Source organism: Caretta caretta, chromosome 11 (genome assembly GCF_965140235.1).
Source record: "Caretta caretta isolate rCarCar2 chromosome 11, rCarCar1.hap1, whole genome shotgun sequence".
In the NCBI taxonomy this organism is placed as follows: domain Eukaryota; kingdom Metazoa; phylum Chordata; order Testudines; family Cheloniidae; genus Caretta; species Caretta caretta.
The window spans coordinates 65,216,872-65,233,642 of record NC_134216.1 but is presented as its reverse complement, the minus strand read 5'-3'; the positions used below and the strand labels follow the sequence as shown (position 1 = coordinate 65,233,642).

The window sequence follows — 16,771 nt, the reverse complement described above, 5'->3', positions numbered from 1 at the left end:
ATGGTTACTAAGAATGAAAAGTTGGAGAAGAACAGAATGGATGCAAAAACCATGGAAAAGTAAGGAGTGGGGAAGGGGTAAAAGAAAGAAAGAAAAAGAAAACCCTGATTTCTAACCATCTTTTTCTTCTGTGTGATGAAGCTTGGATGGGTATCTTCGGCAGATGCGCCATTTACCAAGACGCTTGAAGAAATTCTCCTCTTCATCTCGCCCATTCTCCAGGCCACCTCCTGGTCCACCTTCTGACAGCTTCACCGCACTAGTGAATTTCACCTGAACAAATGAGGAGGAGACAAGACTCATGTTCTGATGAGTTATAATTTCTCTACCAACTTTGCCATAGCAATGCAGCACTTAAGGACAGGCAGTAGTGTGGTACATTACTATAGCAACCGAATAGGAACTGTGCCCATATGCACCAGCTGAGGATATTAAGTATTCTGTAATTTGGCTAGGTAACCATTCCCCTTCTTTCACAGGGGTTCATACACATACAAGTAAGGAAAAAGCAGTATGACCAACTAGTAAAGTACATTAAGTATATTCAGAGGACCCAGATAACTCTCTGAGTGAAAAGAACTAGCAGGAGAAATGAAATGTTAATTACACTGACACTTCATTCCTGTGACACTGTTCATATGGAAGACCAAAGAAGGCACAATGACAAATCTCTAGCCAGCCTATAACAAGAATGAAACAATTTCTGTCCAGTTATGGACCATCTCCACTCTGCTCCGCCCTCCTCTCAAGGGAAGGGAAAAAGTCACCTGCCATTTTCAACCTCTTTCCTTGAGGGAGGACCTGTCTTACATTATGCTCAAGGGACAAATTCTGCTGCCTCCCCCATGGTGGGATTATGCTGGACTTTGGGGAGAAGCAGGATTTGGGAGGTCTGCACAGGGGTGTGCGAGTGCAGCTCCACTGGATCTCTGTGCATGGAAGCACGCACGGCAGGGAGGAGCGTTGGTAACGGACCCGCCACTGAACGGACTCTCTGGCCTTTCACTTCTGTGAGGGCTGGAGTGGGAGAAAGCTAGGACCAAAGAGACTACTCCTGCCTTTTGTCTGGAACAGCTTCCAAGGAGCAGCTGTGCTACAATTCCATGGCCCAGGGGAAGGATTTCTCTTTCCCCTATCCCCCACCCGCTTCTTCCTGCAGACCTCCTGCAGCCAAGGTATTATGCTGGATGCTGAGCAGTAGATATGCTCCCAAATATGGAAAGACAGACTCCTCCTAGCCTTTGCAGGTGAGGAGTTGCACCGCTGTGGGCTCTCTACCTAAAGCCCCAGCTTCGAGGATTTTGTCTCTGGGTCCCATCAGCTGCAATATCCATGCTAATCATAGTATTTTCTCTGGGAGCTAGAAATGATCTATGAAGTAGCCAGACCCTATCCCTTTATCCTTCCTACTAATCTGAAAAAACACATTTACCTTGGAACTTTGTCTGATGAAAGACAGACGGTCTACAGAGCTGATATCCAGGAGGTCTTCCACCCCGTCAGCCAGCCCAGAGAGGGAAGAGCGTTTCAGCCAGTTCCCTGATGCAGATAAAGCCAGTCAGGACAATTCTACAATTGTTCCAAGCTGAATACATCAGCAATACAGGCATATTTCTCTATAGCGCTGAAACAGTCATACCGTGACATGAGCAAAGGGTGAAGGACGAGGCATGTTCATGCTACATGCATTAAAGATCAATCATAGTTGAATTCATAACATGAGAGGCTGAGTTTTAGGACTGTAAAAGTTGAAAATCAACACGGGTCAGTGAGAAAGGATAAATTACATTTATTCTTCCTTTCTTATTGAAGTCTGCTTGGAAAGCTTCTCTTAGAGAGAAAGAAAGGATGGTCCAGTGATGACGGCTCCAGTCTAGGACTTAGGAACCCTGGGTTAAACTCTCTGGTCTGCCATAGACTTTCTGTGTGACCTTGGGCAAGTCACGTAGTCTCTCTCTGTCTCACTTCCCCATCTGTAAACTGGAGAAAATAGCTCTTCTCTACCTCACAAGGGGTGCTGTGAGAATAAATATATTAAAGATTGTAAGGCACTCAGACACTATGTGTCTTTGCTATACAGTATCCAACACACGCACAGAACAGATCTATTCTATCTGCACATGCAGTACATAGATATAATATAAAGGGACATACATTTACCTATGGGGAGTTTGAGTTTCTTTCGGAGTGAGATCCGTCGGGAGCGGGAGCGGGAGCGCCTGTCGGTGGTCGTTCCAGAGAGAGCAGTGGTGCACTCTGATGTGTCCTGCTCTGACTGGCTGCTGGTATCACTTGCTGCACTTTGCGACTTGAACATCTTTCGCCAGAAGTCTTTGCGTCCCAGAACTGCCCCTTGCATTTGCTCATCACTGCGAGAGAACAACACAGGGTTAAAAATACCTCGCTGTGGTTTGTATGCTGCTAAGTACATTTGAACAAGTTTCCCCGCTTCCAACCTCTCTTTGTTCCTTGTCATATGTTACTCTAAAAATTTAAACTTATTCTTCTTGATGTAATTTGTTAAGCTAGACAGTGTTCTCAGTATTGCACAATGAAGACACATTTTACCCTGGAGACTTTACAGTCTAAAAAGTCATTCTGTTTTTTGTCATTATGCTAAAGCAGCGTTTCTCAAACTTGGATCTGCAGACCTGGTACTCCAGGGGGTCCGCAAGTCATGCCTGGGGCCACTGGCTCCACTGATCAACTCCTCCCCCTCCCTCTCAGTGCCTACTGCATGCCATGGAACAGCTGTTCAACAGCATGCAGGAGGTATTGGGAGGGAGGGGGATGAGCTGGGATGGGGCGCACTCAGGGGAGGGGGCAGAAAGAGGCGGGGAAGAGGAGGGGCAGGGATGGAGTGGGGGTGGGACCTTGGGGGAAGGGGTGGAGTGGAGACGGGGCCTGGGGCTGAGCAGGAGGTTTAGGGGTCAGCGAAAAATTTTAAATCATAATGCAGGTCTTTGGGTTGCTAAAGTTTGAGAACCGCTGTGCTAAAGAATCATCCTCTATTTGGTCAAAGTGACCACTAATGTACAGGACCAATGCTTTTCAAGACTGTATCCCTTACAAAGTGTTTGTATATCAAAATATCATTTCAATACTGTGTGTAACTATATGAAATCACAATTCTTAGCAATCTTTTAGAATAATGACACTATATTCTGCTGCATACCTGTGACCCCAAAGTTCTGTGGCAGGACTGTGAGCAGAATGACTAATCCTAATTTTTCTCAGGAGATTCAAATTTTCTGTTCTCTTTACAATCGCACCATCAGATGAAAGTTTCAGAAAGTTTCATATTCATAAACAACCCTTTCTGGACTTTCCTCTTTTCTGTATTCTGGATTTTAATTGGCAAATCTATCTCCATTCCAGGAGAATACAGATTTGAGAGACATACAAAGGCTGGGCAAAAGAACTAACTACAACATTCAGATCTCAAAGCCAACCTCTTTTTCATAAGTTTAGGGTTTAGCCTTTAATTTCAACAAATCTTCTTTTGCTACAGAAAGTTTGAATAACTTCTGGACTAAAGGATGACCCTGAAACATTTAACAGAGCAGCACAATACAATAATCACCCTTAAACACTGTCTAATTTTGACTTAAAATAACTAGATTGTTCCCTCATTATTTGCAGTATTCCCTACACTTCTCTAGACTTGATATAGGGAATATTACAAATACTGAAGAAAAATTATATAGCTTTCTAAGGGCTTGTCTACACTGGAACTTCCAGGAAAGTTAATCCGAATCACTGCCAAAGTGAATTTAGCTAAACCAAATTAAAGTCATTTTAATTCTGAGCAGCAGCATCCACACAGGGATTTAATGCCGTCATAAATATAAAGGGAAGGGTAATCACCTTTAAAATCCCTCCTGGCCAGAGGAAAAATCCTTTCACCTGTAAAGGGTTAAGAAGCTAAAGGTAACCTCGCTGGCACCTGACCAAGATGACCAATGAGGAGACAAGATACTTTCAAAAGCTGGGAGGAGGGACAAAAACAAAGGGTCTGTGTCTGTCTGTGTGGTGCTTTTGCCGGGACAGAACAGGAATGGAGTTTTAGAATTTAGTAAATAATCTAGCTAGGTATGTGTTAGATTATGATTTCTTTAAATGTCTGAGAAAATAGCTGTGCTGAATAGAATGAATATTCCTGTCTGTGTGTCTTTTTTGTAATTTAAGGTTTTGCCTAGAGGGATTCTCTACGTTTTGAATCTAATTACCCTGTAAGGTATTTACCATCCTGATTTTACAGAGGTGATTCTTTTTACTGTTTCTTCTATTAAAATGTTTCTTTTCAAGAACTGAATGCTTTTTTCATTGCCCTAAGATCCAAGGGTTTGGGTCTGTGGTCACCTATGCAAATTGGTGAGGATTTTTACCAAACCTTCCCCAGGAAGTGGGGTGCAAGGGTTGGGAGGATTTTGGGGGGAAAGACGTTTCCAAAGAACACTTTCCTAATAAAAATAAACCCAGATAAATGTTTGATGGTGGCAGTGGAAGTCCAAGGGTAAAATAGTTTGTATCTTGGGCAAGTTTTAACCTAAGCTGGTAAAAGTAAGCTTAGGAGGTTTTCATGCAGGTCCCCACATCTGTACCCTAGAGTTCAGAATGGGGAGGGAACCTTGACAAATGCAATTTTACTAATCCACTTCAAATTCACACTTTTAGTTAATTTGGATTAATTTTCCTGGCTGTCCCTGTGTAGGCAAGCCTTAAGGCAACTGAAAGTTTCTAAGGGTGACCTTCTGTATTGCTGTGGGTATCTTTCCATTGTTTTAGAGCATGAGTAATATTGAAATAGTGACCTCAGCACATACAGCAATAGTTGCAAATCTATTGCATAAAATATACACAAGCTTCCTTTTTCACCTCTGATCGAGTCAGAATGGCAGTGTGTGTTTAGAAATGGCCCAAGGCCTAATCCTTGTTCCAAAATCTAGATCCTAGCTTCTCTTAAACTCAGATGGGTTCAGATTCAGTATACTGCTCTTAACTCACCTCAGCGTACAATACTAAAGCACTCATCTATCGCTGAACCCTGTATTCTAGCTGATATTAAAGACCCTATGGATGTAGGAGAGTTATCTCCTTTTGTTCTTGCCCACCAGCATAAATCAGGCCACTGGGCCCCAGCAGTGGGAAAGCTGCCGTGGCATAAGATGACAAAAAACCTATGTGTAAGAAGACGCATTTGAGCCCAGAATGTATCAAAAACTGGGCAGTGTTAGCCACATCCTTTCCCAGGCTAAGTTTATCAGGGTAAGTCGATTCAATGCATCTACTGGCAGAGCTTCTATGGACTAAAGCTACGCTGCACCTGACATAACCCCTGGGGTAAATCCCACCCCCTGCATCCTGGTGCAGGGCAATGTTGTTTGCATAGCCTTGCACCATCTGTGGTGTCTCTTGGCCCACAGTTTTTAACCTTTCCCAGCCTACCATTTTGAATGTTAGGAACAGTCTTTATTTCATTATCAGCACACCATTTGAATGTGTGGGTTATCACTCTCCTAGGACATGATGATTTAACCATGAATGGGAAAGCAATGTCTAAAGAAAACCTCTCTGAGCCACATATTAGTCTTGTATTACAGGTTTCTAAGAGTAAAGAGCAAAACAAGAACTGAACAAAGATTTGATCAGTTGGGACACTGGTCTATCAACGTGAGATTTTCAAGAGCGCTGATTTTGCTCACCACGTACGGATCTTCGGACTGGGCAAAACCTCCAAATAAATCAGACTAAAACATAAATCAATTCACCACTCATTTGTTTTGTTTAACTACTCTGACCATGCTTGCTAATTAGAAAATGTTATTTCCCCTTAAAGCAGGGCTTGGCTCCTCCACAATTCTCCCACTTGATCTTGCAATCAAGTCATAACGTTGCATTTGTGATTACACAATCATTTCCATGGCAAAAGAGATTATTCTCTGCAGATTCAAGTAGATCAGCATGAGGAGGAAAGATTGAGAGAGAGAGAGAGAAAAAAATACCCCAGCTGGGGCCTACTGTCCCACCACAGGATATGAACAGCTTCCTCTGAATTCGGAAGATCTGTTAGGTCTTCAAAGAAGAACTGACACAGGGAACTACCGCTATCTTCTCTAAAGACACCCATCTTCACACATCTCCACTACTGGTGACCAAAAAAGCCAAGGAAGTTTCCACCAAGAGAAGAAAACTGAAAAAATATGACAGGTAATGCAAGAGGCAGCAGTAAATAACTAAAGATAATTTAATAACAGAATTAATAACGAGAGTCTTCAAATATGTTAAGGGCGGTTATAAAGAGAACTGTGATCAACTGATCTCCATGTCCATTGAAGGTTAGACAAGATCTGTAGCAAGGGAGATTTAGGTTAGCTATAAGGAAAAACTTTCTAACTGTAAGGATAGCTAAATAGTGACACAGGCTTGCAAGGGGAGGTTGTGGCATGCCTATCATTGGAGGTTTTAAAGAACAGGTTAGACAAACACCTGTCAGGGATGGCCTAGGTTACTTGGCAGGGGGATGGACTTGATGACCTCTAGGGGTCCCTTCCAGCCCTCTATTTCTAAGATTCTATGAATATTTCTATGATTCATTTTGGGGGGGAAAATAATAAAATCAGTGTGACTCAAAAAAGGGAAAAACAAAGAAGAGGAAGATGCTAAAGCTGGAGGGTTTTCTTGAGAACTGTCACTTTTTGTTAGACTGAGTTCCTTGGGCAGAGATCATCTTTCCATTATGTATGCATACAGCACCTAGCACGATGGGTCTCCAGTCTATAGCTGGGGCCTCGAGGCATTGCCCCAATACAAATACAAAAATAATCATCAGAAAGCCGGTAGTGCAGCTCTGCTGACAAGGCAAGTGCAACAACCCAAGGGTGAGAAATGAACCAACCACTGGATGAATTAAGGGGCATGTAGTTATCCCACCAGTGTCGTTTTTAGACTTCCTGCAGGAGCAACAGCTTAGAATGCTGAGACCTACCTGGTATCACGTTTGGAGCATGGACGCACAAACAGGGAATTGCTCTGATGATGAGAATAAACGTTCTATTTATTGCTCAGTCATGGTTAGAAGTGCATTGGCAAATTTTGTTGCAATTTCATTTTGTGCTGTTCCATTTTGCGCTGGCCTGTGATGCCAGCTTTAATGTATCTTCCTCTGATACATGGTGGTACGGAAGGTGGGCATTTGTTGGACATAACCTGTAAGTTCAGCAGCAGCTAAACAAACACTCAGTACATTTCTTGTATCACCCACAGAGAAGAACCCTAACTGAACAGCTGATTGCTACTACCACAGTGGGAAATTCTCTGGTACAACACATTCAAACTACGAAATATTTACTTACTGCTCTGGGGTCTGCTGAGGACGGCTGGAGATGTAACTACGACATTCATCAGGGGCAGATGATGCCTGGCCTTTATCAATAACAACACTTCCCACCTCAGATCTATGCAGACAATACAGACAGTCAAATAACGTTAACAGATGGCATATCTTGCTTCTCATATAATTAACATTGTTCCCCGATCACTGAATCCAGCACTTCTGAAAAACAAATTTAAATGTGTGCCCCCATTACAGCAACTGGCCTGCCTATGCACATATAAAAAATGTATTGGGACAGGGACCTAAGGCCAAGATTAGAGTCTTGCATGGGACTTTCTTAAAATCTCACTCCCGCTACTATGGCAGTGGGTTCTGCGGAACCTGCAGGATTCTAGTTCTGCTGCAGGGTTCTACACTAGTCACGCACAGGGCTCTACCCAAGATTTTCAAAAGCTACTAGCAATGTTGGAGCCTCATTTTGTGAGTGCTCAGTCTGAGGTGCCTTAAAGAAGGCAGATTATCAGAAAGTATTGACCGCATACTTTTGGCAATCTTGGCCAGTGTGGTCTGCGTGTCTCCGAGGCCAAGAAAAGCATGCAACAAATCTGATGCTGCCAGTTTACACGAGACGAATTCATTTAGTTCCATTTGAAGCTCCCTTTTTGATCCATACTTCCTCTTTTGTCTCACACTTGAATGCAACACATCCCACATCCCAAGACAGCATGTCAAATTAATAAAGCAACCTAGGTTTCTTTTGTATCATGCTCCCCACACCTGAGCATAGGCATTCAGACCAACAGCTCTCCGCACCTCAAGGTACTGATGCTAATACTAAGCCATGTCCACATGATGTTGGGGGGTGGGGATTGCAATCATCCCTTCACACACAACCTCCATCCCTCCTCTTTCTTTCTCCTTCCCTGTGAATTTCCACTGCTTTGCTATCTTACTTCCTTTGTACCAGTTATTTCTGTTAGGATCCACATTTTTCATGGCTACTTCCACAGCTGCCTCACTTTATTAAAATTTAAGTGTGGCTTCTGTCACTGCCACACTCAAGTCCTGTACATTAGGAGCGGACATGTGCTAACAAGATGAAAACAAGCAACCCCTTGTACTTTCCTACATTTGTGTCTGTCGTCAGATGTTTGGCTGCCTGTGTGTGTTCTGTGCAACAGCTGGCACAGCAGATCTCGAGTGAACCGCCCAATAACCACAAAATTCATTTAGGTATGAAGGCGCTTGGTCAGGTTTCCTGCCGACGAAGCACGGTGCTAATGCCCCAGCTCAATGGTTACAGGTACACTAACACGTGTATGCTCGTGACAATGGATCGGCTCAGTTAGTGGTGGGACTTTCCACTATCCCTGAGGCCAGACAAAGATATTGCCTCTGAGATACATCTTTATACACCAAAACAAACAAGTTACGTATCACTCTTGACTTATCAGGGTGCCACCCTCTGACATACTGGGTGCCAGCCATTGCCTTGTACCTGTATCTTGTTTATTGAGGTGTTCTGGTACCTGCTTTCTGGAATGTGCTTCCGTGAGTGTTTTGTGCCGAGCACCTCTTAGGAATATGTGGCTTTACGGTATCAACCTTATGCTTGCCAAATTCCGTGAGCAGGGCCTGCCTCTTGCTCACAACTTAACTTTGCTTTATATTAGCAAGTTTTGACCATTACATTAGCCCAGGCCTCTGATACAAGGCCTTATGTTTCAGGCCCTCTTACTACAGTGTTCAGCATAATAAGTTATACAACAGTATATAAATCATTCAGACACAAATCTCTCCCAGGCACAAACTTTTTGCTCCCCGGAGGTTTCAGATCCTGCTCCGTTGTTTCATCTGTTTTCTTCCCCGGAATTAACTTTTCAGCACTGTCCAAAAGGGCGCTCAGTGCCACCCTTCTAAAAACATTCCCATGAGCCTCCTTGATAAATTGGACCAATTGCCGGATGTCACAGTACAATCCCTGAATAACAAAAGGAGAGAGAGAGAGAGAGGGACAAAGAGAGCTGTGTTACTCAGTTTGCATACAAGCAGGGAGGGAAACAAATTTTCCTTTTGTATGCAGCTAGGGTGATGCACTAGATCATGAAGAACTGCATACCTCAATAATTTTGCCAGCTGTTGTCTGAACTGTTCTTTACTTACAGGTTTATGTTTTTTCATTAGGGTCAAATGTTTCTCTTTGTAAGAGGAAAGTCAATCCAGGAGCCAGCTAAGAGACTCTGTAACCATCTGGGGCAAACTTTTGATAACGTAATCTATGAGTTACTGATCTGCTTGATGGTGTACATGACTAGTTTTTAAATTATCATCATTATTAAAGGTGGAGCAGGGGGCTGTAAAGAAATAATTTAACTAAGGCAAGGTTGCAGCTGACCTTCACATCAATCTATTAACTATCATAAGCATGTCATTATTGTTATGGGGCATATTCTGTACTGGAAAAAGGCAGTTTTAGATTATGCCAGGGTTTGTGGACCAGAGGATCTGGGAGCTGTGAAGGTGGTTTGAAGCCTCTTTTACCCATTCATCTAATCCAAAATGTTAAAAGGCAGGAAAAATCGTAGTGAAAAAAGCAGCATCTCAGATTTTTTCTTAATTATTTGAATAGATTACATCATGACAATAGAGAGGAATGACTCATACATTCACCAATCTAACTCCCACAATTAGATTTTTTTTTTACCTCATTACATTTGCGTGCATAACTGTAGCCCCTGGGAGGAGTTGGTATGGAAAGGGCACCCCTATCTCTGCAGGAGAGAACTTTCCAAAGGACCTGACTTCTGTTTCAGGAGCTTTCTTGAGAGCCCTCAGTCTATTCTGAAAATTCCAGCTGTGGAACAATGTGGCCAGTTCTCTACAAACACCAGATCAGTTGATGGACTAGCTGGTGCCCTGGCTGAGGTACTGATTCCACAAGATACTTATGCACATGCCCATCTTTAAGCACACACGTAGTCCCACAATAGGAAAATCCCAGACATAGCCCTCTCACATCAGCTCACCATCTTTATAGAGTGTGTAGTGGGCACTATGCAGCCTACTCACATGTTTGAAGTTAGGCATGTGCTTATGTACCTGGCTGAACCGGGGTCTCAACCACCTACCTCTTCACCTCTGGAAAGGCATATATCTTCTCAAGCAAAAGTATACCTGTTGGTCCTAACTGAGCCCCTAGCAGATGTCTGCCCTCTTCCCAAAGCTACACATTAGTTCGCTACGATTGGCAGCCTTTGCTAAGAGAGTTCCAAGAGAGAAATACAGAGGTACTGCAGGTCAGGACTGAGTTACCTTAGTAGGACTGTACTTGGGAAGCTTGCACAGCACCTACCAGAACTGGGTCACATCCAGCTCATGTAAACCAGCATATCTCCATTTAAGGCAATGGAACTACTCTGATTTATCCCAGCTGGGGATCTAGCCCATTATTCCTGGCTCCAGTTTAGTGCTATTCGTTTTTCCCTTTCATTAATGTCAAATTCACAATTAAACAAATGGAGTCCCCTTTTGAAAACACAGGGGATCAAAGACCAAACACAGTGTATAACCCTATGTTGTCTGGGTCAGATTTGCCCCTGACAAACATCTGAAGGATATGACTTTTTCTTAAACTTGTGTAGCCAGCCATGCCAATAAAGTCTCATTGAATTGAGACCTGATTTTCAAGCTCAGCTGCTTTACGGGGGAGAGAGGAAATTCAACTTGTAAAACCTGCACCTAAATCCTCACCAGGTTTTCAGAGCTATGCAGTTCATGCGTAGTGGAAGCACAGCGAGTGATCAGGGACTTGAACATGGCGCTGACAATAATACCTTCCACACTTTGGGCTGTAGACTTGTTGTCCACTGTGGTGAAGTTATTTCCAAACCCAGCCTTGTCTGCAAAATGCAAGCACAATAAACCATTCGGCTCGGCTGAGATGTTAACAAATTACAGATTAAATACATAATTACTTTTTAAATGTATTAAAAGATGTAATTCACACAGAATCATATGTTCAATTTTTGTGGCCCAACCTCATAAACAATACAGCAGATATAAGTGGCACGAATAAGAAGAGGGATTGAAATGATCAAAACTGTTTATCCTCTCCCTTTATTTCCTCTCTAAAACAGAGGGATACAAAATAACGAATGGAATAAGAAAGGCAATTCAGGCATTCCTTTTTCCCTACTCAGATAACATAGAACAAGGGGGCACTCAACTAAATTTACAAGCAATTTAAAACTGATGAAAGGAAATTCTTTTCAAACAATGAAACTCTGCTCTCACAGGATACTATGGAGGCCAAGATCTTAGAATAATTCAAACCACAGATTAAACATTTATATGGATAATAAAAACATCCACAGTTCCTTAGACAGGGCAAAAACATTCACAAGAGAGGGCTTATCCTTTGAAGGTGTAAGCCAATATGTAGCTGATGGATGTTAAGAAGAAACTTGCCCTGTGGGCCAGTTATTTCACAGTTGTCCACTATGGTGTTTCTTGCACCTTTAACTGAAGTGACTGGGATCATAGACAAGGAGATAAACTACTAGTGTGTTTTGATATGGCAATTCCTATATTCCAAATGCCCACAATTAACTACTTTTGCATGCAATGACCAGCGTACATGTACCATCATCATAATGGTAAACAGAATTGTTTGCCTAACTGAAAAAAAAATGGACTTACACTGTATGCACATAAATCTGAATGCAACTATTCTTGTTTACATGATCTGTTTAGCTACTTGCTGCCTCACCTTAGGCTCTGCAGAGAGATTTAATGCTCAATTATATCTCCATTCAGAATAAACAAAGAACACACAGTCCACTCCAGCTGGCATTTGGTCAAGCAGAAAACCTTCTGCCTGAGGCATAGTTGAGAGAAAATTTTCTTTCACAAAGCCATAAACAAACAGGTAGGATGCATTAAAAGAGAGAGCACATCTGCTTCTCTAATTCCAATTGTACTGGAAATAAAAGAATTTATAGGGCCAGACCCTCAGCTGGTGTAATTCGGAGTAGTTCCAGTGACTTTAATAGAGTTACACTGATTTACACCCACTGAGAATTTAACCTAGTAATTACAATTACATTTTCCTTTAGAAATTCAGTGCAACTTTTTGATAGTGGCAGCCAGCATTCCCTATTGTGGTGTCATCAAGTACAATGTGACTGGGGCTTGTGACGCCAGCCGTACTTACTGTCAGTGACCGGCTCCATGCAGAATCCTAGCAAAGCGTGAAGGAAATCCACTACATTATTGAGGGAATCTCTGTTCACATAGTCCCTCATGGTCTGCCGGAACTGCATTTTATCCAGCTTGTACAGCTTTGTAAGGCAATTCTGAGCCTGTGAAGATGTTACAAAAATGAGAAATATCTGCTTGAGTTTTGGTAACAGTTACAGGGTCCTTCAGGTGCATTTCTGCCCTTGTTTCGCCACTGCTGTGGGGTCATAACTAATGTCGCCTACTAGTCAAAAGGTTTGAATACCACAACAAGATATGGACTCTCAGCTAATGCCAACCATGCAATTCAGTCATAGGAGCCATTACACCACATTATCTTTCGGAGAAGATGTTAAATCAAGGGGTCACTTCTGCCCTCCTCTTGCAGTCCTCCAAATGGAAGTTAAAATTTCACAGCTGATGAAATGAGTAGGAACCCAATTACTCTGGCCAACGGTATAATGTTGATAAAACAGACTGTGGTGTAGGGGTGTCAGATTTTGAGCCTATAGCCCAGATCCAAGCCTGTTCATGTGTTTATCTGACTCCAGTGACCAATTCAGATGCTGCGGAACGCAAACTTTTATTTACAAAAATAATTCAGTGTTGACTCTTTATTGCAAAGTTAACTATCTAGGTGTGACCCAATGCAGTGAGGTGTTAGAAAGCCTGAAATATCAGCTCCAAGAGATGGGTAAACTGTCCGTTTCCTCACAGTGTGGTGTTGGTTCTGAAGCCCAATGGTAATACTATGATTTTCTAATAACTTAGATGCACAATGGCGCATCCAAAACAGCTTGGCCAAATAAACAAACAGCAGAAATAGCAGTCATCCCAAAAATGCCCTACAAATCTCTTTCCATAAAGACCCCAGATCAGCAAGGCACTTAGGCACATACTAACATTAAGCATGTCCCACTGAGGCTAACAGGATTATTCACATGCTTAAACTCAAGCATGTTCCTAAGCGTTTTGCTGGATCAGGACCTAAACGACGCAAAACTTAATGGCAATTTTACTAAGTAATAGCTTGGATGCTACATGACACTAGCATTGTAGCCCTGTCTCTCTGGTACCATAATGGCAAACAGAATTTGGTCCTCTCCAAAGAGTGAGTTTGACAGCCCTGCTCTAGGGCCTGATCCAATTCCCACTGAAACAAACTGATCAGCCCAAGGGAAAGGCTCCCATTAACTTGAATAGTCTTTGGATCAGGCCTCTAATGCTCAAGAGTATACTGCGAAGTATTGCTGACTGCATCATGGATGCGATGTTTGCCTACACAGTCATGACCAGTATCTTTCTCGCTGCTTTGGAAAGCATTTTGAGGAAGCTTGTGCAGAAAAGAATTTATTTTCATATAGTGCCTTTCTATTTTTTTCTTAGTTTCACATCCCTGACTTTGGAGGTTTATATAGACAGGAAAACGGTAGCGCAAATTACAGTGAAACAGGAGAACTGGTGAATTAGGATTTAAAAAGGAATAAAATTAAAAAAAACAGCACACAGACATTTGGAATTGCCTGATGACTATTTTGTATTTTCAGTTTAAAATGAAATTAATTACAATTTTTGTCTCCAGGAAAACAACTAGCTAGATCCTCTAATGTGGTGCAGCTGCTTTGCATTGCACTGTCAGCATAATCTGAATTTAAAGCTGTAGAACCCAGTCTGAGGATCACACTACTGCAAAGCAGTGTAGATCTGATTTAGGGTCTCTGATGTTTCTCCTCATTCCTGCTGCTAGTACAGTTTGGACAAGGAAGCACTGCTAAGACATTCCTATGCCTCACCAATCCTCACTTGTGTCTTCAGCCTCTTGTGGCCATTACAGCCCAGCATAAATTAAAGCAACTTTTTCACTGCCCAAACCAGAGCAGCGGGACCAGCCTGCACAGAGCAGCTTTGGAAGCAGGGGAATGCAAAGGAGAATTTTAAACACAGGGCCTGCTACTTATGTGCTCTGTGTTCCATCCCTGGCTCAGCCACAGACTTCCCATGTAAAACTGGGCAAGTCAGGTAGGCCTGAATTTTTAAATGTCTTTAGGCATTGCTGTGCTCAGTGTTGCAATGCTTAACTTATTTAGGAGCCAATATCTTATTTTCAAAAGGGATTTAGGTTCTTAAGTGCCTAAATTGCTTTTAAAAATGAGACTTAGGCGTTGTAACACTGGAGCACAGCAACGCCTAAATACCTTTAAAAATCTAGGCCTTAGTCTGTGTGTGTCTGTTAAATAGGGGTAATACTTCCCTGCCTCATGGGGTGTCACGAAGGCTATGAAGCGCTCAGCTTCTATGGTGATTAGGTCATATAGGTACTTAGATAGGAAGATCTGACCCAACATGCTGACGAAAGCCAGGATAAAAATCAGCAACGAGTACCTTCAGGAGTCCTATCTTTTAAAGTTCTAGTCCTTATTCTGGGGTTTTACAGCATGAATCCATCTCTCAAAACTGGTAAAAAATGCTCAGTAAATGGCAAGGAAACATACATCAGAACTAAAAGCATGCAAACAAACTGCAAAGTAAACTGAAGGAAATAGAAATACATCTGCATTTTACAATGTAATCAAACACTTAGAGAAGTTTAACTGTTCCTGATCTTGACTGGAGCGGGGAAATTTTTTTTTTTTTTTTTTTTTTGCAGCAAATATAAAATTTACTGGAAAATGCATTTTTGGGGGGACTGAAACTATTCGCAAATTTGGCAAACTGTTTCAGCTGAAAAAATTATTTTGGAAATGTTGAAACAATTTTGAAAATGTCATTTTGACTTGACATTTGAAATGTTTCATTCAACCCAAACAAAATTTTTCAGTTCGAAACAAATACACTTTTTCCCCACATTTTTCAGTGTGGCCACCAATCCAAAAAATCAGTGACTTGCTCTGCTCTAGCTTTGAGCCCATAGCACTCTGAGGTTCAGGATATACAGCTATACGCTTTGAATTCAAGGCTCAGTATCAAAATACAAAATGCTGCATGCACCTCTACTGTCAACTTTTTAACTAACTGAGTCAGTTAACGGGGGGGATCATATAAAATCTCCCACTCTAGGCCAGGTTTATAGCCAGGTCTCAATCCCACCTCCACCTCCATTTTCGTGGGCACAGTCTACACCCGCTAACGAAGCCAATGGGAATGCTCACTGTAGCAAGCATGATGGCCAGTAAAAAGTGTTTGTGAGACTGGGCCTTTAGAATTCCCCTCTTTGGCAGGACACTGGGCTCTGTGTTCCCATTGAAATCGCCTATACCTGGGTTTTAATTCTCTGGGATGCAATCAGAGCAATAACTGAGCAATTCTGGGCCCTTTATGCTGCTCGCATGGCATCAAAGGGCCAGCAAACTAGGTAAAGCTACTCATGATGGAGGAGGGGGTCTGCAGCAAGGGAGCATGCCTAGAGCACAGTGCACCCTGGCTATTCGGGGTTGCTGGAGCAGCCCATAAGCAGACATTCAAGGCCACCAGCAGGTAACTCAGGGCTTGTCTACACTTATGGATTTTTGTACCGATGTAATCAAACTGATATAGTCACCACTGTAAACCTCCCCAGTGTAGCCATGCTGCACCAGTGTACAAAGTAACTCTTGCTAGTGCAGTATGTCCACGCTAGGGCTTTGCAAATCTGCATGGCAGAGAAGCCCCTGGGCCTGCTCTAAATTGTGTTGGGCCCGAGACATGCCCCTAGCAGGGACAGGAATTTGAAAGGGACAAAGATGGCTTAAAGCTGCCTTGGCTCGGCTGCAGTGCTCAGTAGGTGCTGCTGAGATTGGGGGACAGCATTTAATGACGAATATGAAGGAAGCTGTGTTAACGGGGAGAGCGTGGGCTTCCCAACATCAGCAGACTCATTTCAGAAAGAAGGGGTTAGGGAGAGCTGGAATCTGCTTTAGTTCTCTTACATTCTCCCGGAATACCTGGTGTCTCAGACGATCTCCAGAGAGCCCTCGGTGTCCTTCTCCGCAGCCATAAGCACAGCCCAGGGATTTCACTATTTTGATCAGCATCGTCAATGCCAGCCTGTGGGTGCTTATGGGAGTGCTTTCATCCTAAGAGCCGCAGAGGGGAAACAACACCACGTGACACTGAGGTCAGGTAACTGGCATACCTTTAGCATCTGCTCAGAACACACCGCTGCACATTTTTGCTGGCAAACAGTCCAATATTATTCTGAATAGCTAAGTAACTCTTGAA

The 16,771-nt window shown here is 42.7% G+C and overlaps 1 protein-coding gene across 5 annotated transcripts in view; it reads right to left on the bottom strand.

The window, feature by feature from the left end:
* Positions 1-16,771, bottom strand: part of UNC80 (unc-80 subunit of NALCN channel complex) — a 186,892-nt gene that overhangs the window by 119,565 nt on the left and 50,556 nt on the right. For 2 of the 5 annotated variants that reach the window (XM_048869156.2, XM_048869157.2), the window contains exons 14-21: positions 16,480-16,626; positions 12,549-12,696; positions 11,087-11,235; positions 9,148-9,317; positions 7,356-7,457; positions 2,161-2,369; positions 1,433-1,539; positions 177-273 (exon numbers count right to left, since the gene is read on the bottom strand). In XM_048869156.2, the coding sequence (XP_048725113.1) occupies positions 177-273; positions 1,433-1,539; positions 2,161-2,369; positions 7,356-7,457; positions 9,148-9,317; positions 11,087-11,235; positions 12,549-12,696; positions 16,480-16,626 (1,129 nt within the window). Of the gene's footprint in view, positions 1-116; positions 274-1,432; positions 1,540-2,154; positions 2,370-7,355; positions 7,458-9,147; positions 9,318-11,086; positions 11,236-12,548; positions 12,697-16,479; positions 16,627-16,771 lie in introns of all 5 variants that reach the window. The other 3 variants (XM_048869155.2, XM_048869158.2, XM_048869159.2) reach the window with 3 other exon arrangements.